At 38.9% G+C, this 22,095-nt stretch overlaps 1 protein-coding gene across 1 annotated transcript; it reads right to left on the reverse strand.

The window, feature by feature from the left end:
* Positions 1-2,341: 2,341 nt before the first annotated feature.
* LOC121867797 (zinc finger protein 628-like) lies at positions 2,342-14,813 on the reverse strand. The gene is made up of 4 exons (XM_042367914.1): positions 14,656-14,813; positions 12,663-12,772; positions 12,224-12,352; positions 2,342-4,559 (listed from the first exon to the last, which is right to left on the reverse strand). Exons 2-4 carry the CDS (start codon positions 12,762-12,764, stop codon positions 2,475-2,477), a joined length of 2,316 nt encoding a protein of 771 aa, XP_042223848.1. The 5' UTR covers positions 12,765-12,772; positions 14,656-14,813; the 3' UTR covers positions 2,342-2,474.
* Positions 14,814-22,095: the final 7,282 nt, after the last annotated feature.

Raw genomic sequence — 22,095 nt, forward strand, 5'->3', positions numbered from 1 at the left:
ATATATTACAGTATGATATAAATAAACAAATAAATCGGTAAATCCATTTTAAGTAAATGAAACAATTGTATTCGACACCGACATTAGTTCAAGTTAAATAACAAACTTTTAAGTGAGTCACTAGTGTTTACACTACATCAACCGGTAACGTTTGATGCCATTACTTGAAGTGAATTGGCTTTATTTTAAAAAACCAAGGATGTGTAAACAGCACTGGTCAATGGGATGGTTGGTAAAGGACTACTGGGTCAGTAAGCTCCCAATGGTAAGTGTCACATTTGGGGTACCGGTCTTATACAGCGAATAGGGCTCAAAAGCTACTTTTTAAATGGAAATTTTGGGGGCCGTCTTATACACCCCGTCGCCTTGTAGGCCGAGATATCATAATAAACCTTTTATCATACTATTGTTACTTAAATTTGTAGTTAAATTTCTCAAGTCTGCATATTTTTCACCATGCGTTAACTACAGGAAATATGGAGTTTTCTCTCTAACGTTAACCTACGGTACTTTAAAGAGTTATTACATAACCTCTTCAGGGTCATATCTATCAAAATATAAATGTGTCACCCTGTTGAGTCGGGACTTTTATAATGTTAATATCAATTGATAATAAATGTGATATGTGACCTAGAGTACAAGTAACTTTTGAGAAACAGCTATTGTATCATAAAATATCAACAGTATTAAACAAGCCTCGGGAGGACCTGACTAACGGCAGCATCGGGTGATAAAAACTCTAGCCTGCGAGACGCCACTCGCGGAATGACACACAGTAACTGTACACGTCGGCCTACGCGGGATTCTTTGTACATCCGAGATATTTATCACAACTATACTGAATAATATTATATAATTCCCCTATAATTATTATGACAGCCAATTAATGCAACAATTTGTAGAGAATTGTTGTTTAACAGTAATAGCAATATAAATGACAAAATAAATAATATTATTGGTACAGTACAGTACTACCAGCAGATAATAAACTCTCAATTATAGCAGCAGCCTTAACTGATTAGAATAGTTGTTTGTAACAATAGCATTGCCAAACAGCTGCCAGTTACAACGTTATTACCAGTATACAGAAGTACGTCACAATACCGGACATCTCCTCCTATTAAACCTGTAAGCCCACACTGAGGATTCCTGGTACAGTAATTATGTTATTAACACCAGAGCGGAGAAAATAGTAGTCCAGTGGTGAGACATGACAATATGAGAGCAGTGTTTTGGTAACTGTAAATGATCATTTGAGTCTAGCTATGCACAAATACCAAGCAGATTATTCTTACAAAAATAAGGCAAACTTTTCACATTCTGTAATAAGTAACTGGGGGCGCTTTGTAGTTCAATGTGAAGTTATACTGTACCAGTATAACCTTTGTTATATTGAAGTTTCTGATGTTTTAAGACCATTCCATGCAGTTGATTGTCCGGTTGAGTGACGTACTGTTATAAAATATCCAACTGCCAGTTTCAGCGGCATTGCCAGTAGAAAATAAGTGCCTATCATTGCAGCGTAGAATGGTCGATGCTTAAAAATTACAGCAGTTAATTACACAACCAATCACAAAGCCAGCCCTGAGAACATTGTGATACCCAAGTACATATATGAGTCTTGAAGTACTTAATGTACCTCTAAAAGCTAATAAATACAGCTCCCACATCATAGCAAAAACATTATGAATTGTGACATACATTGGGGAAAGTATGTGATGCTGGTTATGTGACAGAGGTAAATTAAGATGTGTATTTGGTACATTGTGGACGAGGAACACCACAACAGTAGAGATTGAATTACAAGAAGAATCAATATATAGGCTCTAGAATTTGGTCACTCTACTGTGTATACTATATAGTACATACTGTAGTAGCATCACCCAGCACTGACTTCTACTGCCCCACACACACACACACCTTCATAACCCAACTCAGAATCAATGGGTTGAGCCAACAAAACAATTCCTATAGATGTTTGACAAGTAAATCTCGTGAGTTTAAATTACCTTTCTTTTTCCAATGTTGTAATTGTTAGAGCCAGGTGTCATGCAGTGTCATTGTTTACAAATGTGTTTGCTAAAATGTGAAAACGTTTAAATACAGAAATGACAAAGACAATTATAATTACATTGGTGATATATACAATTACCTGGCAATGAACCACCGTGAACTGATGTATAAAGGAGAATACTGTACTGTACTGTATACTGGTAGTGAACCCATTGGAACTTTTGACACATATGGAGGTATATGTCAGTTGTTTTTTCCACATGTAAATAACAACAACAACTTCTTCAGAACAAAAACAAACAGTGGACATAGCATAATTATAATACTATTGACAATAACCTTTTAATTACAATTACCCGAGATACAGTATTACTGATCTTAAGCCTTTGTGAGACAAGTTTCTATAACAGCCCTAACTTTGATCACCTGTTTGATTTATTTTCTTATAATTTCACAATTTCTCACTGTGAGGAGAGAGAGCTAATAGGTGTTACAACATGGATGGGATGTATCTGCACCAAGCCAGACTGAAGCTTCACCGAGTGCAGCATGTTACCAGACATGTGTACAGCTTGTATGTGACGCATAACCGGTTCACTTTCTTGCCGCCAAAATCCACATTCTTCGCAACGAAATTCAAAGGAACCCGGAACTCTACAGACGTCACCAACAGAAGTCCCCGTTACTTGTGGCAGTGATGAAGAGACTGGCACCATGGTGGCAATTGTGCTGGTGAAAGTACCAGAGTTATTAGATGATGATACTGCAGCTTGTGTTGTAACAACAGTATTAAGCTGATGTAACTGTAGATGAGCCTCTAACTGTGCAGCTCCTGCTAGGCAAGCACCACATTCACTACAGGCATAAGCCGGAGCAATACGAGTTGGCACGGCTTCTACGGATATTGGAGATGTACGATTTAAGTTTAGCCCACTGTGGATGGTTCCATCTACAGCCACCTCAAAAGTGTGAGATGATGAAGGCTGCCCGGGTCTACTCACAGTAAGACGTATGCGAGTAGACTGCCGGGGTAAGTGCACTCCTACGTGTGGAAGGAGCGCCCCTAATCTAACTCCACATTCTCCACAAGACACACACTCTGCAGTTATTGTACCATGAGTGCCTAAGTGATCATCCAAGCTGGCAGCTGACACTGATATACAGCCACATATCCAACAAGACAGTCCTCCACTCACAGATGGATGGTGGTGAGGATGGTGAGTTGCCATGTGTGTTGTTACTTGTTGTTGGCTGCAAGAAGCATGGCAACATACACCACACATGTACTGTTTATCTTTGATGCGATGACGAATGAGTTCGGCTTTAGACAGGAACACTTCGCCGCATGCGTTACAAACGTGTCGCTGTTCGCGTAGAAGTGGGTCCTGGGCACCTTTTCTTCCTTTCAGTCCTCTTGCTCCCTTCTTCCCCGACTCTAAGGTCTCTAAAATATGGATAAACTCTGTGTTGCTTGTGCTGTGAATGTTCTGAAGGTGGAATAAAATGTAGTTCTTGGAAGTGGCTTTATACCCGCACAATATACATTCAAAAGTTTGTGGATTTGTCTTGTTTGACTTTAAATCTGAATTGGTACCATTCTGAGTTATGAGGCACTGCACATCTGAACGAGTGTTATTGGTTTTGTACAATATGGTTCCACCCCCTAAATTAATAGTCTCTATCATGTAAGAATCTGGGTGTTTCCGTTGAATGTGAAGCTCTAGATTCATGGGATCTACAAATTTGTGTCCGCAGTCTCCACAGATATTCCATTTACTATTTGCAGGTAATCTATCCGTTTTATTATTCTTTAAACCTTTTGCTACACTTTCTATGACTCCTATTGATGGTATACCAGGCAGTGTGGACAGAGGTGGCTGAGAATTGCTAGGTTGTGTTACAGGAATGAGTGATGGTGCAAGTTGAGGAGTGTGTAGAATGGTGGTCATGTTTGTGTGCATGTGAGCCATTGGTGGTGGTGCCGGCGGAGGCAGATGTGGCGGTGGAGGCGGCGGTGGCTGTGTTTGCTGTCCGTACGTCTGAACTTGCTGAAGAGGGTCGTGGTAGTACACAACAGTGGCACTTTGAGGTTCCCCTCCATGGTTGAGCCTCTCAGTGTGGTGGAGATAAGTTGCCATGTGTTGTCTCTGATGCTCGACCAATTCTCCTTTGTCCTGGAACCAACGATCACACTCTGCACACGAGAACCCTCCATTCTTGGCAATTTCAACCCACAGCTGCTGACGGCTGTTGTGTTGTCTCTCCAAGTGTAACTCCACATTCACTTTATCACAGAACTTAGCACCACACACATTACATTGATATGGTTTATGAAGAATTGTTTGTTTACTTCTCTTTTCAGTAGAATCTTGATTGCCCGACCCTTTTTTCTTTTTGGTTTTCTTGGCCATACGCTGAGCTAATTTTCTACACAGGGCTCCACGTTTGTGTTTGGTAAAGTGTGATGCCTCTCTGAAGTTGCGGCCACATACCTCACAAGTATATGAATCTGGGTGAAGCTTCTCTTTCACTGCTTGTTCTATAACCTGTAAACATTAAGACAACTTTAGTCACTACAAATTGAACATTTTACTAGATGCATTTATGAATTCTAAAAGGAAAATATTGCAGTCATGATTTACCAAGACTAGAAGTGAATATTTAAATGAAATGGAAGTTCAATAAATGAATTACGTATATAGTAAGTAAACTATATCTTGGGAATATTCTGTAAGGTAAGTAAATAATATGAAGATATCTAATAACTCAATCATAAAAGTGCTCATATGTAGCAGTAAAGATAAGGTAATTTTTTTGCACATAAGCTCGGGTCTGTAAGCGTTTCTGTGAATAAGGACTTATATTAGATCCCAAACAGCTCGGGGAAATTACACAGGTATGGTAACGCTAGACTTGGTAAAAACCTTCGACACAGTCAATCACAATAAGCTATGTGATAAACTACAGGCTCTTGGCATTGGTTTATATCATACCATAGCAGCAGGAAACAAATACAAGGGAATATATCCTAGGATCTTTGCTCTTCCTGTGTCCTGTAAACAACATAGCCATTAGTGTTAATTGTAGACCCCCTGTATATGCAGACGACAGTGGTTTTTTAGTGTCGGGTAAAGATCCAAATGACAAAGCTAACGAGTTATCATCTGAACTGGGGTCGTACAAACAGTGGCTCATAGATGACAAATTATCCCTACATCTTGGAAACACTGAAGCAAATATTATTTAGATAAGGGTAAACGAATTCATTGTATACTGTATTATGAGGGAATGAACACTCTCAACCTAACCTAACCTCTGTGAAATACCTGCAACTAACTCTTGATTCTTGTTTGTTTGGTGAATTAATTGTAGATAATAGTTAAAAAAAAAGCAAGATCTTTTGCTTGTCACTCATACAATGTCACCTGGGACTATTCATGCTCATCATGGTACAGCACTCTGCTCTACCATACAAGCTACAAATTATTCCAAACAAGGCGGAGAGGTTTATTCTTGACGTGAAAGCAGGAGATCACATTGGTCACAAAGTTCTTCAATCACTGAACATGTTAAGTGTGGCAGAGAGAGTGAAGCAACTGAGGGTAAATCACACTTACAGGATTTTCAATGGACTCTGCAAGGATTAGGGATATAAACCAACAGGGCACTAGAGGGAGTGAACACAATTTTGTGGAACCTGGTGTCGGCAGTCAAGTGAAAAAACACTTTCTTCTTTACTGCTATAACAGGCTGGAACAAGTTACCAGACCACATCAAAACAAGTTATGGTAAAACAAAGAAATACACAACAAATGAAGCCAGAGTAGAGCAAGTGAGTACTGTGGTAATGATCCACCAGCCACAGTTACCGTAGTATAAGCCTAATGTAATGCTTGTTGAATTCTATCAAATAAACTTTCACTAATATTCCTGTAGACAAACTATTACTGATCAGAGACCAAGCATAAGCCTAAGCAAAGGACCCTCCTGGAAATAAGCAGCTGACAATTTTGTTGGGTATCCTTGGTCAAGTTGCCTAACTGTTTACCACACGGGAAACTGTACACAGTACTCTCAGGGCCTACCTGCACCGTATACCTACAGCGTCTATATTCTTACCGAGTGGTATAACTGCATAGTTTATAGACATGCTTACCCAATTGTAAACCTGTATGACAACTTTATTGAACAAATACTGTACAGTGACCTCGTTTAAATTTAACACCTCGGTTAACGTAATTTCGATTAACGAACTGCCTTCCATAATGATCTTCAATTCGTTTAACGAAAAAAATTTCGCTTAACGAACTTCTTACGAACCGACCTCAACATGTTTTCGCTTGCACTGACCGGGCAACCAGCTTTAGTATCAGTCCGCCAATACATTAATCGGTTCTAGGGCTTAAATTCCTTACTATTTTTGTAAATATCAAGAAGTTTATACTATTCAATTATTTTAAAAGTTTAATATTCAATTTTTTAGTCATTTTAACAATTATTGAACAAAATTGAAGGTAAAGTGACTAGTTTAATGCGCGGCATCCAGCCTCTTAACACAGCAAACAGGCGTTAGTCTCTCTCTGTTTTCACTGGAGGTAACATCTTGCTTGAGACTCTTCAACTAAACGCTTTTTTTCTGTGTTTCCAAGCAAATTATTGGTCATTTTGAAAATTATTTTACATATTGACAATATATAGTGCAGTGCAGTGTTATTTTAAAGAAAATATTCTTTATTTACAGCTAGTTTAACTTTGAAAAATACGTGTTGCCATTGTTTGAATCCAGCATGGGGCCTAAGAGATCAAGAAAAGTGATTTCAATCCAAATGAAGCAGGAAATAATAAAAAAACACGAACAAGGTATTAAATCAAATGCGCTATGCAAAGAATATGGCATGTCGGCATCAACTGTGTCGACAATTCTTGCACAAAAAGACAAATTTAAGGAAGTGAACGTGAGAGACAAATCTACAAGAGTGTTTAAAAGTAGATCCCTAATCGTAGAAACTGAGAGGTTACTTATCATCTGGATTAGGGAAAAACAGATGAAAGGTGATTCAGTTTCTGGTGATTTCATTTGTGAAAGAGCCAGGGAGATTTATGAACATTTAAAGACAGATCAACCTAGTTCTTCAGGAACAGAATTTGAAGATTTTCGGGCTAGCAAAGGCTGGTTCGAAAAATTTAAGAAAAGAAGTGACATTTTAAGTGTTGTTAGGCATGGTGAAGCTGCTAGTGCTGATAAAGAAGGGGCAGCAAAGTTTTTAATTGAATTTAAAAAACTGATGGAAGAAGAAAATTATCTTCCACAGCAAGTGTTCAATGTTGACGAAACTGGGCTGTTCTGGAAAAAGATGCCCAAAAGAACATTCATCACCAAGGATGAAGCCTCTTTACCTGGGCATAAACCCATGAAAGACCGTCTCACTCTATTGCTTGGTGCCAATGCTTCAGGGGATTTCCGACTGAAGCCTATGCTTGTCTACCACTCTGAAAACCCCAGGGTGTTCAAGCAACAGAAAGTGGTAAGAACAATGCTTGGAGTTTATTGGAAGTCCAACCGTAAGGCATGGGTGACAAGACAGTTCTTTAATGAATGGGCTATTGATGTGTTTTGCCCCTCTGTCAAGAGCTACCTAACCACCAATAAACTTCCTTTAAAGGCTCTTCTCCTCATGGATAATGCTCCTGGTCATGACCCTGACCTTGCCAGAAATTTGGAGTATAAATTTGACTTTGTGAAAGTGTTGTTTTTGCCTCCAAACACTACATCACTCATACAGCCAATGGACCAGAATGTGATCAGCAACTTCAAGAAGTTGTACATGAAGAAAATGTTTAGGAGGTGTCATCAGGCAACTTCCATTGATCCTGAACTAACACTGAAACAGTTCTGGAAGACACAATTCAACGTCCTGGAGGCTGTAAAATTGATTGTGTCATCATGGCAAGAAGTCTCCAATAGAACCCTCAATTCTTCATGGAAAGCACTGTGGCCATCAGTAGTCCATGATTTTGAGGGATTTGAGGATGACACAGAGTTGGACCAGGAGATTGTGTCCATTGGTCAGTCATTGGGTCTTGAAGTGGAGGAGAAGGATGTGGAAGAGCTTGTGATGTCTCATGAGGAGGAACTTACTCCTAATGACTTGAAGGAACTGGATGAGATGTTACGGGTAGAGGCTGACAGTGGTGAGGAGGAAATTGAAAGTGATGACCATATGTCAGCTAAACAGTTGAAAGATGTGATTTACCACTGGGAGAAGTTCAGGGAACTGGCTTCAAAGCACCCAGAAGTGGAAAAAACTGAACTAACTTTGTGTCATGTTGAGGACTCAGTGGTCTCCTTCTTTAAACATAAGTTAATGGTGAGGAGGACAGATGCCCCACAGACCACAATTGACACTTTCTTCAGTAAAAGGCAGAGGGAACAAGATGCTAGCCCTCAGCCTTCCACTTCAAGAAGGAGAGAGGATGTTCATGGTGGAGAATCTGTCAGTCCAGAGGTTCCTGACATTTTCATGGAAGGTGACTCACCTTCCAAGAAGCAGTAAAATGCTTCTCCTCCACCTCCACTTCCTTCTCTTCTCCCTTCTCCTCCTGCACCTCCCACTTCAAATGCACATCATCACCATCATCCAGGAGCCTTCTACATACACACCTCAAAGTAAGTAAATTTTTCCGCCATTTTTGTTGAAGTTAGGAAATTTTCGGTGAGCTGGAACCAATTACCCAAAAACCCATTGAAACAATGGTTTCGGTTAACGAACGTTTCGGTTAACGAACGACCTTCTGGAACAGATTAGTTCGTTAACCGAGGCCACTGGTATTATTATTATTGTTTTTATTTGTTTGTGTGAGGTATAGCAGTTGGCTGGTGGACTGAGGTCACTTCCCAAGACAGGCACACCCCTCTGCCTCTGACCTCTTTAATATAGCATTATGCAATTTCACCATAATTCCTATATTATTTAGGTTCATTTGGTGCCAGGTTAACAAAACATTATTGTAGAGTAATAAATCTTCACACACAAAAATCCCACATTCAACCCCAGATGAGTTATTGTGGGGTATTAATGTGTTGACAATACAGTCCTGGCACCTGGCTGTCTCCATGTTGGGGTATTAAGCACAATTTTTTTATATATTATTTACAATGTTTAGTGTTTATTAAAGCAGTTTTGGGACAGTTTTATGGGCAGCCCGATAACCAACGCATATAGGGACCAGCAAAAGTTGTTGGTTAGTGAATCATCAGTTATCAAAGCAATTCATCCCATAAGAACATAACAAATTCAGGGTGTTAGGGACCGGCCACCCTCCACAAACTCCCATCTACCCTTGATATATCTCTGTACTGTACACTGTCAACCAAGAAAGTAAAGCAGACATATAAAGCAAGCTTAATAAGCCTTAAATAAGCAATGTAAACCATAAATTGACACAGTTATTTACCTGTGTTGAGGATGGTAGAGACAGTCTAGGGTGGCAAGTTCAAGTCTCTACCTGCCTTATTACACCTTATCACATCAAGTTGCCCAGCACAATAGAACATTCACTGGGGTGTTTAGGTATGATTGAGTCAGAAATAATGAAACAATATATGAAGACAGACACATTATAAGTGTAAACAAGAGTAAAGAAGGTGGGAATGAGTCCAGGCAGTGTGCAGAGCCCTCTGGTGGCAAGAATTCGCACCATGCCACCTCTCGCCAAATTCAAAACTGCTCTGCCGATTGTCGGATCTCGGGTATCAACGAAACTGGGGGGTATTTCCTCTATACGTAATTGTTGGTTATGCCAAGTGGCAGTTAACGGGACATCAGTTTTTGGGGAACACCTGCATTGGGAACCACTGTGCAGTAAGGGAAGGATGAAGGGAGATAAGTGGTTCCCTTTGATGATATAAAATCAATAAATTAACAAAGAAGTTCAGAAAAAAAGTTAATAAAAAAATCAGGGATGACAGAAAAAAAAATCCTTTTAAGTGTGTAGAAATACAGTACAGTAACAATCAATCTGACTGTACTCAAGTGAGGTGGTAATTCATGCTGGGTGTTATACCTTTTACAAGTTGTGACCTTCATCTTTGACCCCCTAAAACATACCAGCTGTAAGGGTTATCAAGGTGAATACTGTATAACACATGAACACTGCAGCTCAGTTCTTTCCATTCCCGAGTTAGGCTGTGGACGTGTACAATTACAGGTAACTCGCGTTTGATTTAAGCGTTTTTGGAATAACGCGATTGTTCAATTAATTCCAAAAGCTAATTTAGGTGAACCTATTTTTGAAATAACGCGCTCAAGACAGTTTAAATTTGCCGCGCCCGGTCGCCGGCAGTGGAGTCACGTGTGATGCCTGGTGAGGTGCTTGTAAGTTATTACAGGTTGACAACCCTTTATCCGAAATTACGAAAACCGAAAGTTTTTTTGTGGAGCATTTTTTTTTTTTTTTTCACGGGGATTAGCTCACCCAGGCATAGATCACTGACCCACATCGGGGCCTGGTGGGCGAAAATGTAAGAGTAATACTAATTTTAATGATAATAATTGTTCATAGTAAATAAAAATTTTAATAAAAAATACACCAAAATAAAATAATAATAATAGTGCAATAATAATAATAAGAAAATATAATAATAAAAATAACAATAATACTTTACTAATAATAATAATAATAATATAATAATAAAGAAATACAAGAATGAAAAAAGATAAAAAGTGAGAAAAACGACCTAGCCCAATGAATTATTATTATTATTATTATTATTATTATTATTATTATTATTATTATTATTATTATTATTATTATTATTATTATATTTTCACCTCCCAGGCCCCAATTTGGGTCAGTGACTTGTGCCTGGGTGGGCTAACACACATAAAAAAAAACAAAAAAATCTGAAAACCAAAAAATTCCGAAATCCGAAATGCCTCTGGCCACAAGGATTTCGGATAAGGGATTGTCAACCTGTACTATAAAGTCACAGTCATATCAACATCAACAATATTAATATTATTAATAATTATTATTATTATAATAATGCAATAATAAAGATTATTACTACTAATGATGAAGATAATGATGATAATGAAGTATTCTGTACAACAACTGTGACCACGTCCAGCAAGCTTCCCGGGTATCACTTTCTCACTTCACACCAGCACTACTTTTTCTCTGTGCTCTCATTTGCATTGTGTGTTTATCACGTACCTTTTAGTGTTAAATGCTGTTTTCCCCATTGAGCATGTCTGGAAAACATCCATCTGCCTCCTCTGGGGCGCCTTAAGCAAAAAGGCACGATAAACAATCACAATGGACGTGAAATTAAATGTGATCGCCCGCCTTCAGAGAGGAGAGCGTGTGTCGGAGGTTGGCCGCATGCTTGGTTTAAGAGAAAGCACTAACCTGTACCATTTACATGTATTCTTATGGGAAAATTATGCTCAATTTACGTGTTTTTTAATTAAGCAGTAGTTTTCAAGAACATAACCCCCACGTAAAACGAGAGGTGAGTGTAATTAGATATGTACTGTACAGGGTGTCTTATAAGTCTCACACCAAGCAAAGATTAACGTTCTCTCTTTTGTTTTCTTTTGCAAGCGAGGGAATCAACAAAGATGGCGGAGAAATCAGATGAAAAAATATACAGTAATCGACAATACCCCATCATAATGCATTCAATATAAATAGGATTCAAATTATCTTCCAGTCGGAGAACTGAGCTGAGTACCGTATGTGGGAAGTGGTGGTAAAGAGAAAGGTTTAGGTTATTATGGGAAGGGGAGGGGCTGAGGGTAATATCAGTTCATTTATTTAGTTTATTGTCGTAAGAGGAAAACCAAGACCACTATATATCACCTGTATTGAGTCTTCACACTTTACAGTTTTATAAAAGTTTGAACATGGTTGGTGAGGAAGTTTTAATCTGTTTAATAATAAGACCATAATAATGTTTCACAGCTGGTAGACACTAGACTATGTATCTCATTAGAACACAATCATCTAAGGTACAGCGGCTCACACTACATATAATACACGACCTCAAGGCTGCTTGGTTTGGTAGGGTTGGTAACTCTGACTAATAATAAAAAGAAAAACAAATTAGTGACAAAATCTCAAAATTAGACACATGCTACAGGGTCTCAGTACAGTACCAAGGTAAAAAACTTAAACCTGATATATTTACACTCCTTCCTAATGCTACCTGCATGATCTCAGGAGAAGAGGTTCCTGCTGATCTGGGAGAGAGCTGAGATGCATGCGTGGCTGGGGATGTGGTATTGCTTCCATAGAACAGCTCTACCAGCTCGTACGGTTCCACCCGACCCTCTACCTGTCGTGGTCAAGGCAGAATAGTGCGTGTGGTGTGATTAAGTGTTATGGCTGTATTACATGACTTACATCAAGAGAAATTACACAGGTATGTATATTTCTTGAACCACTGTGTAATAATTCACGTTAACTGTATCACATAAAGTACCTAAACAGTGTGTAATAATTTACTTCATGGCAAAAAACATAACAACAATGGCAGCCAAAGACAACCAAAGTGGCAAGGTGAAGTCAAGGTTAAGTCAGCCATTATTGCAAGGACTAGGTGTCAATCAGCCATATTAATCAACAAATTAAAAAGTCAGACATACTGCTGGAGACAACTGGAGAGGATCAGTCAGAGAGCTGAGGGAAGTAAATCGTGTATCAGGGTGTACCACTGTCCCGCTGGTTGTCTTGGTAGCTGCTGCCATCTGGAATTCTGATGATTTATGTTACAATAATAACTACAATTCTTTGGTCTATATATCAGGTAACTATAACTTAATGAATAGGATTTATTAACAGAAAGTAATCTTAATGATGATGTTTTGTTTTGTCCATAGTATTTGAGGTGTTAGAATTCATGATTATAGTGTGTTAGTCCCGGGTAAAATTTTTAATAATATATGCACACACACACACACACATAGGTAACCTGTGTATTCACTCCCTGCTAATCTCACTCATGTCCTGTAACTGTGCTGAATTTCTATGTTAAATAACCCTCTTCCCCTTTATTTCTAGACGACATGTAGGAAATTGTGTATTTAGAACAAAAAGAGTTTCACGGGTCTGGGCCAAAACACTGAAAGAATTTAAGAAAAATTGAGTAAATCTGTTCACCATTCTGCCATTATCAAATACAGTACTGGATGCCTAGTCAACAAGGCCTGGTTGTGTTGCTAATATCAGTACAATATTATTCTAAATTGAGCTTGGATGGCAAAATAAGATGTAAAGTAAAGGGTTTAATGATAGTTTATGATGATTTGTAAGGGACAATGGGGGGGGGATACTTTTCTTCATTTTAATTAATCCAGATCACCTGATGAGTAGGAATTCCAGCTTATTTCACCTCAAAATTAACCACCTTAATCTAACCCAACCTAACCCCAAGGTAGCATTAAGTACAACTCAATGATTATCGATCAGTACCAGTTTTATTAATTATCATCGGTGTTTATTTTTTTTTACCATACAACGAGAGGTCATCGGTTATGCTCACACTGTACTCTGTTTTGGTGACTGTGAAGTGAGTGGTGTAACACTGAAAATGTCTGGAGGTGAAGCATGACATTGTGAAGTAGCATGAGACTCCCCAGAGGCTGTGTGTGAGTCAGGGTGATGTTTCCACTCCACTTTCAAGAGTCACATTAGCCTCAAAGGGGACGTGATGACGGCCAGGCTTGTTCTTAATGATGTGGTGAGTGTTGTTTATGTTGTAGGTATAGTATTAGTGTAGGAATTTTATTTTCGGTGAAACATGCGGGTGTAAGACCGGCTGGGAATGTACGCCATTGAACTCCATGTTATAACGAGCCCGATTTATATTTAAAACTGCAAATAGGAGGAAACCTGACCGAACCAAACTTGACCTAACCTAACCTGACGTGACCTAACCCAATCTAACCTAACCTAAGAAACCTAAACTAATGCCTCTCATATATCAAGATGCTGTACATTACTTTACCAGCCTAACTGAACATCAAGTAAAGATGAAAACAGAAGAAAATAAAACCTAACCTAACCCAACCTATCATCACAAAATAAGAGCCTGGTAATTATGAAATGTGAGAACAGCAAACACGACCCACCACCAACACTATACTCGCGCAATAAAAGCAAGATAATAGCGACTCTGATTATTCCCGACGCTGACCTTGTGTTTATGAGGTTAGATTAAATTGTTCGGTAATGTAGAAGGCCAGTATAAATGTGGCATATTAGTTCCTATTTATAGAGTGCTGGTGTTGAGGGCATTGGGGGTGTTGAAGGCATTGGGGGGTGTTGAAGGCATTGGGGGTGTTGAAGGCATTGGGGGGTGTTGAAGGCATTGGGAGGATTGAGGGTTGAAGGCATTGGGGGGTGTTGAAGGCATTGGGGGTATTAAGGTCATTAGGGTGGTAGGTGCATATGGGGTTCAGGATTTCAGTAATAAATCTTAGACGAGACTTTCATCCCTAGGCATAAGAGTCTGGGCACCCCCATAGTGACCTTCACTTCTACACACATCTTTAAACCTTAATTACCCTTATTTCACCTCTCACATATAAACCACACATTGTTTATCTACCCCATGTTCATTCCTGGGTGGATACTTACCGTCATGGGAAAGTAAATCGGGAAATATGTGTTACTTCCCAAAACATAAACCAGGAGGTAAACCAAGGAGGTAAACCCAATGTTGTGATGAGACAGGACTGCCAACCTGACCATCACTTGTACTGCCTCTTGTTATTTCATTATATATCATTAAATAACTCGAATTATATATCTATTCATGATAATAAATTAGTATATAGTCTTTGTTTGTTAGTAATGTGAGATATAATGTGTGTATTGGGAGCTGTGGTAGACTAGGTGAAACAAAATATAAGATAAATGCGTATATTTTTTTATATTATTATTTACAGTGTCTGAGTATCCTTGCTTAAAGACCTTAGCTGTTGAAGAGCATTAATGCATTATAACGTTATTTTTTAGCTGTTGGGATAAACTAAATGATTAATTAAATTACGTAAGGACCATATTTTTTTACTCAGTGGCTATTCAATCACTAACCCACAAGTCGTTCACTGTTGAATAAGAGTGTATAACATTTGTAGTGGGTTTCTCATACCCCCACACATTTACCATGCAACATAAAAAGGTTAAAGGCCTTTTAAATGTGGTATTATACGCGAATATTAAATATAAGTAACACAGACTGGAAAGCAAATGGAAAAGTACTCAGGTTACCAAAAAGGAGATATTTATAGAGTGGAGGACTGTGGTCGCCAACTCTCAGATAAGAAGGCGGTAGGAAATGGGGTTTTGGGTTAGGGGGGGGGGGTGGGTGGACTAAAAACGAGTGATTGCCGGCAAAAACCAATGTCAGATTCAAACAAATCACAACGAAAATCATAGGAAAAACAAATCTAACCTAACCTACCATAATGTAACCTGTGTAACGGTATAGAGGGTGTATAGGATCCCTCCATTGTTCTTGATAATTTTGTCACGGCCTATTTTTGAAGCCCAGAATTGTTCATGATTCCACAGCTTCGGTAGACTGTTCCATAGGTCTACCAGCCTCTGTGTGGAGAAGTATTTCCTTATGTTTGTTCTGCATGATAACTTGGCCAGCTTGTAGTTATGTCCCCTCGTCTTGATGGTGCGTGACATCACAAAGAAATGTCCCGGGTTCACGTTTTCCATCTATTTTGAGGAGTTTGTTTTAATGAGGTCTGCCCTATTGTGTCTTGTCTGAAGGAGTGTTAGTTCTAAGGCCCTCAGTCTATCTATATATTCTAGATGACATAGTTGAGGAATCATCTTAGTGGCTCTGTGTTGCACCGTTTATAAGGGTGTCAGGTGTTTCTGGAGGTAGGGTTTCCATGCCTGTATACAGTGAACGAAGACATGAATACTATAACTGTATGCTGTAATGTTAACTGAAGGAAACTGTTAATGTAGAGTTCGGTATAGGTGAAGCAGACGGCTAACACCTGAAGGAGTTTCATTGTCATACCTAACTTGAATATTTCTTTTCACACAACTCAAAAAATAAAAATGGAGGGAACTTAATTTTTGAAGTTACAAAGGCATGTGAGTGATCTAGTTAGTAGCAGTCGTTTATTCTCACAATGATCTTCGAATATTTTGTTCGTTATCAATATACAAACTTAAATCCTTTTCACATTTGACCTAAGTTAATGTTGTTTCGTGGTCAAGTTAGGTCATATGAAACTTCTCCTTACTGTTGGTCTTCCACAAGCTTAACCTGACAAGAGAGTGAAAATACATACTATAATATTTCAAGTTTATTAATTTTGTTAGTCTAAACTTAAAGTATCATACTTTTCCTTTTACCTCTGTCATTTGAGGTCATTTTCTTTATATTTTAAAGTAAGTTATTTGACATTTCGTCTTTTTTAGTTTTTATTGATATTTTCTTTGATATATTCAGTACTTAAACAGTACTATTACAACTGATTATTTTTTAGCTGCGTCATTTAACATAAACTATATAATCATAAAATATATATTCTGAATAGGTCCCTCTGTTTAACATTACCGTCACAACCCTATTGATGAGGATTTTAACGTGGTATCCCTTCAAGAGTGACATATTTACGTTTTCTTTTACACTTTATGGATAACTTTACCAAATTATGCCTATAACTGAAACTACAGTACGATGGACATGATGCCTGGTGGAGCTGGGAAGATAAGATGGTTGGGTGGGATTTAACAGACAAAATAGCTACACGAGGTTGGAGAACAGGATGGCTGGGTGTGATTAGGAAAATATATTAGCCAGACTCTTTCTTGTCACGTTCGTTGTAGTGTTATCTTGGATGGCAGCAACAGTTTGTATTGCATCTTTCCAATTGAAACATCTGATATTATGTTTCATTAGCTAGATAATTCTCTAAGTGGATTCCACACTCCGAATTACATTTAAATAAGGGTAATTTTTTGCTAAATGGTACAGCGAATCCCGATATCATACAAGAACTAATTCAAGTATGTTCAGCAACTTGAAATTTAGTCAGTCACTTAAGACTAGGTTTTACTTAATTTACTCCTTAACTTAGAGTCCCTGCCACCAGACCGCAGGGCAGTTCTTCTTTTAGTAGCTGGCAAAGCAGTTTAGCATCGTGAGTTCGTGATTTTCATTAATCAAAGTTTAAGGTGAAAGGAAGGGTGAAACACCAGCCAGTATCCTTAATTAATTTATGATAGACATATTAAATATGCTGCACTCAGTCACAATACAAAAATAGTTGACCTTCCCCAAGAAATTAAAGTCACTTCACCAGACCAAAGATAACAGACCTTCTCCCAAGACTAAGGTCACTTTTCCCCTACAAAATAACTAACCTCCTCACTTAGGTCACTCCATAATATCACCAAATTCTTAATAGCACCCGAATAAAGGAACATTTAATAATACATACAGGTAAAGTAGCTCATTCTTAGCACCAAGGTACACATAGCAGGTAACCGTCTCACCCCCTACTCATGTTAGGTAGATTAGATCCTTCACATACACTCATAACCAGGACTAGATCTGCGTCCGGGATCATCAGGTCGCTAAAAGTAGCAACAGTGAGTACTTCAAAGCAGCACCAACACATCTTCACTTCCTGGGTGCTGAAAGCGTGAGATATCCAGAGATCCCTTGGGGAGGTTTCGTAGCTGCCACAAGCATTACCCACAACACCAGGTGGGTTCCTCAAAGTAGAACAGTGATTGCTGGGCCAAACATTCCCTCCGACCTAACTTGTCCTTCTTTATGGTCCTCACCGCTCACCCTCTCACACACAGGCGGGTTCACCTGTCCCTGTCCGTATGAGATTCCAGGAGTTACTTCGATAGCTTCCGTGCCCCACGTGGACTTGGGCCTACAGGTGCCAATGCTTATAAATCATCATGTCTTTATTCTGGCCCCTACACATACAACAGTGCGTATGGGGTGTGACCGACCGCCCAAGAGGCTAAAGAGCTGATCAGTGGTGAAGAGGATACAAGTAAAAAACTTAAAGTAAAAGATCAACCCAGGAGGGACTTTGCCTCTCCTACTACCACGTCAACAGCAGCCAGCTGGACCAGGAGGAATTCTTCCCCCTTACTCCGTGCTGGAACTGTTATCAATACACTCACACGGCTACAGACTGCCCTAACATGGACACAAAGTACTGACCAGAATGCAGGAACAAGAGGCACACCTTCAGGGAATGTAAAAACAAAGATACCCCCAAATGCTTAAACTGTGAAGGAGAGCACAGAACACTGGCTGCTCGATACCCAACAAGAAAAACAATAATCAACCAAAAGAAGGAGATGGAAAAGACACGAGAACAGTAAAACAGGAAGTACTCAGCTGTAACAAAGGTAACCAAAGAAACAACGAAGGTCCTCTAAAAAGTCACCACACCATCCCCCGCAAAACAACCTGTGGTACTATATTATCCACGCCCACTTCATAAACATAGCCAGACCTGGAACTTTTGCCAAGGCAGCAAGAGATACGTTCGCCGCTAACAAATATCACACATGATATACAAACCAGAGAGCACCGCAAGCCAAGAACCATCAACCCAAGCACAGGCCACCCCTGACATACACCCTAACCCAGCAAGCGGGGAAGAAACGATGGCGGAGGAAGAAGAATCCGCCACAAATACAGAACACGCGGCCAAATTCAGCACCCCCAAAAAAGAACTAAACAGGAACTATGGCGCCACCACCGTCATCTAGCAAGATCACAGAGAATGAAGACCTCGGAGACGAAATTGGCTTTCGATTTTTCTCCACTACAGCTCCCCCCCATAGTCTCAACAGAAGGACTCCTGGCAGAAATAAGGCAAAGCAAGATAAAATACCATAATAATACCACTACAATAATAATAATGAAGAACCACCAAGAAATACAAAAATTAAAAAAAAAATCAAGAGCGAGAAACAATATATTATACGGGAATGTTCTTTTGTCAAAGTAAGAGAAACAATTGAGACCCTGCAATTGTGTGTAAATGAGGCAGAAAGTCAGATCATCAACCTGGGACTTGGTCACATATGGCAGCAGGGTCCACCATTAGAGATTAGACAATACATTAGGCTGCCAATATATTCCCAGGTGGTAGTACCTCCCTGTTTGGTAGCTGTCTACTGCCTACTCCACAGGCTTAAAATAATCCAGCACAATGTGTTAGCATAGATCCCACAGAGAGCAAGCGAACTATATAACACATACTGTAACATAGAGCCAGATATTATCCTCCTAAATTCGAACAAGAAAAAGATAAAAAAAAATACAAATATTTAGCTATACAGTCTACTAAAAATACAGTCAAGACCCACTACATGATGGAAGTGCCATAGGCATTCCAGTGGTTCTCAACCTGGGGGCCATGGCCCCCAAGGGAACCACGGCGAGCCGTTATAAATTGTACGTTTCCAAATAATGTTGGGAATCTGAACTAAACAAAACTTGTATTACTTATTTTGACTTGGCAGAAGAGAATTTTCATTGTTTTTTGACATTTTGTTTAATCAAAACGACAATACAATTTTAATATTTACTTACTCTGGTGCTAATTTTTTTTTTTTTTTTTTTACGGATTATTTAAGATTTCACAGGTACAGTCCCTGTCTGTGACAGGCGCTGAACCGAGCTGCTGAACTGACTTGTTCAGTACGTGTCCGTGTGTACTCTCTTTACAAGTGGTGATAGGACCGAATGATCTCAGTCGGGCCTGGGATACCATCACGAAAACAGTGGAGTGTATTGTCTCTGAACCACATATTGTGTTTGAGCTTGACTTAAGCACAATATACTCCGTAATTGGTGTTACTTATTTTATTTCATAATTCATGTGGTCGCTGCTTTACGTGGGTGAAATATTTGTACACTCCCTTTATTAATTATTTCCTTATTTATTGGTGCCATTGTTGTTCACACTCATTCTTTACTTATATAATCCTACCATGTTAGTGCTAAATTGGTATGACTCACTATTCTTCTCATTCCTCCAAGTTGGGCAGTGCTTGTCAAAGGAGGCGTGTTCTTGCTTACAGGAAGTACACTTCAGCTTGCTAGCTTGAGTGTGAATGTTTACCTGTGTGCATGTTTGTGTATGACTGTATGTGTGCCTTATGTGTGAGTGCATGGTCGTGTTATGTATGTGAATGTGTGTGTGTGTGTTTGCCATTCTAACTCTTGTCCTATTTATCTGTCCTTCTTTATCATTCTTTAGTCTTTATCACTTGTCTGTTTGTCTGTTCTGGGAGAAAAATGAAGGAGGCCACGAGGAGGTTGGAAATTCCTCAAGGGGGGAATGGAGTGAAGAAGGTTGAGAGCCACTGCATTAAACGAAACATACAAAACAAGATATACGACTCATTCCTTGAAAACTTTCTGGCCATTGAAATAAAAAGCCCAACAGGACCCATCATAATCGGCACCTGTTAGCTCCCTCCGAGAAGACCCATATTCCCACTAGCAGACACGCTCAGGCTGATGAGAACTGTACCGGCATATTTTCTGGGTGACCTAAACGCACTACACCTTGGCCCGGAATTTCCCACATATATCAAAGCAGAACTCATTGGACATCCAGACTAACAAACCAACATCACCATCTTAACCTGCTAATGGAACCCGGCCTGGGAAGATATTGGCAGCATAATGTGTTGTCTAATGGTGGACCCTGCTGCCAAAGGTGACCAAGTCCCAGGTTGATGATCTGACTCATTTACACACTATTGCAGGGCCTCAATTGTTTCTCTTACTTTGACAACACAACATAAATATATTGTTTCTCACTATTGATCTTTTTGTTCGTTTTTGTATTTCTTTATGGTTCTTTATTATGATTATTATTATTATTATTATCATTATCAGTTAATATTATCATTATTATTTAATTTTGTATTTTTATTATAAATGTTATTTACTATGAGCTATTATTATTATTATTATTATTATTATTATTATTATTATTATTGTTGTTGTTACTATTATTATTATTATTATTATTACATTTTCACCCCCCAGGCCCCGATGTGGGTCAGTGACCTGTGTCCGGGTGGGCTAATCCCTGTAAAAAACAAAACACCTGTGACCACCTCCCTATCGTTACCACACTCTCCGTCGTCTCCAATACAGATCCCTGTGAGGCTGAGACACAGCTACAGCCAGTCTAACTGGGAGGTATTAAAGCAAGAGTTAAAACAATCACCAAATACACTATAAACACACCTCCCAAATAGAGAACTCACTAGCGAAAACGTGAGCCAAGCAATGGAACACCACATACCTCACCGAGCACTACCACACCCCTAATACTCACACCAAGCAACAATCCTAGACACACAATTCAGTAACTTAATAAAAATAAATCATAGAAAAAGGATGGAGGCCAAAATACAAAAGACCATACACGGAAAAACCAAAAAAAAACAAACATGAACCATTGAGAGAGAGAATACACCTCGAACTTGAAGAGAAATACAATCCCAGGCAGGACAGATTTAGAAAATATAGAGGAACTTATACAACCATAGTCCTAATTTATAAAAAAATAATAACCAACACATTGCACAATAGACATTCACCCTTAGGACTAGGGTGCATTAGGACGGAGGACCCCACTAGCCATTGAGGTGTGTGTAGATGGCGTTGGTGATGTGGCTAGAGCCTGCCACATCACCATTGCAATTATACTTTTAAGGTCAATAGCTACAATACGTGGAAAATTTCGCTAATAATTACGTGATCTTTATTGATGTAAAGTAACAAAGATGCGAAAATAATAAACAGAAACATAGAGTTGAAAACTGCATGAAATACTCACCATGAAAACTCATCTGTTTTGAGTTCAACTACACAACTGAAACAGAAGTAAATATATCCCACAGATCATTTATAAACTTAATTAATGGCTTATATTAACTTAACTTCCAATACATTAATATTTTGTGTATATTAGAGATATTTAATGTAGGGATATCAGTAATAGGGTGTTAGGTATGGTATTAAGGTTATTAGGAGTG

The sequence above is a fragment of the Homarus americanus genome, unplaced genomic scaffold, assembly GCF_018991925.1.
Source record: "Homarus americanus isolate GMGI-L3 unplaced genomic scaffold, GMGI_Hamer_2.0 scaffold46583, whole genome shotgun sequence".
NCBI lineage: Eukaryota > Metazoa > Arthropoda > Malacostraca > Decapoda > Nephropidae > Homarus > Homarus americanus.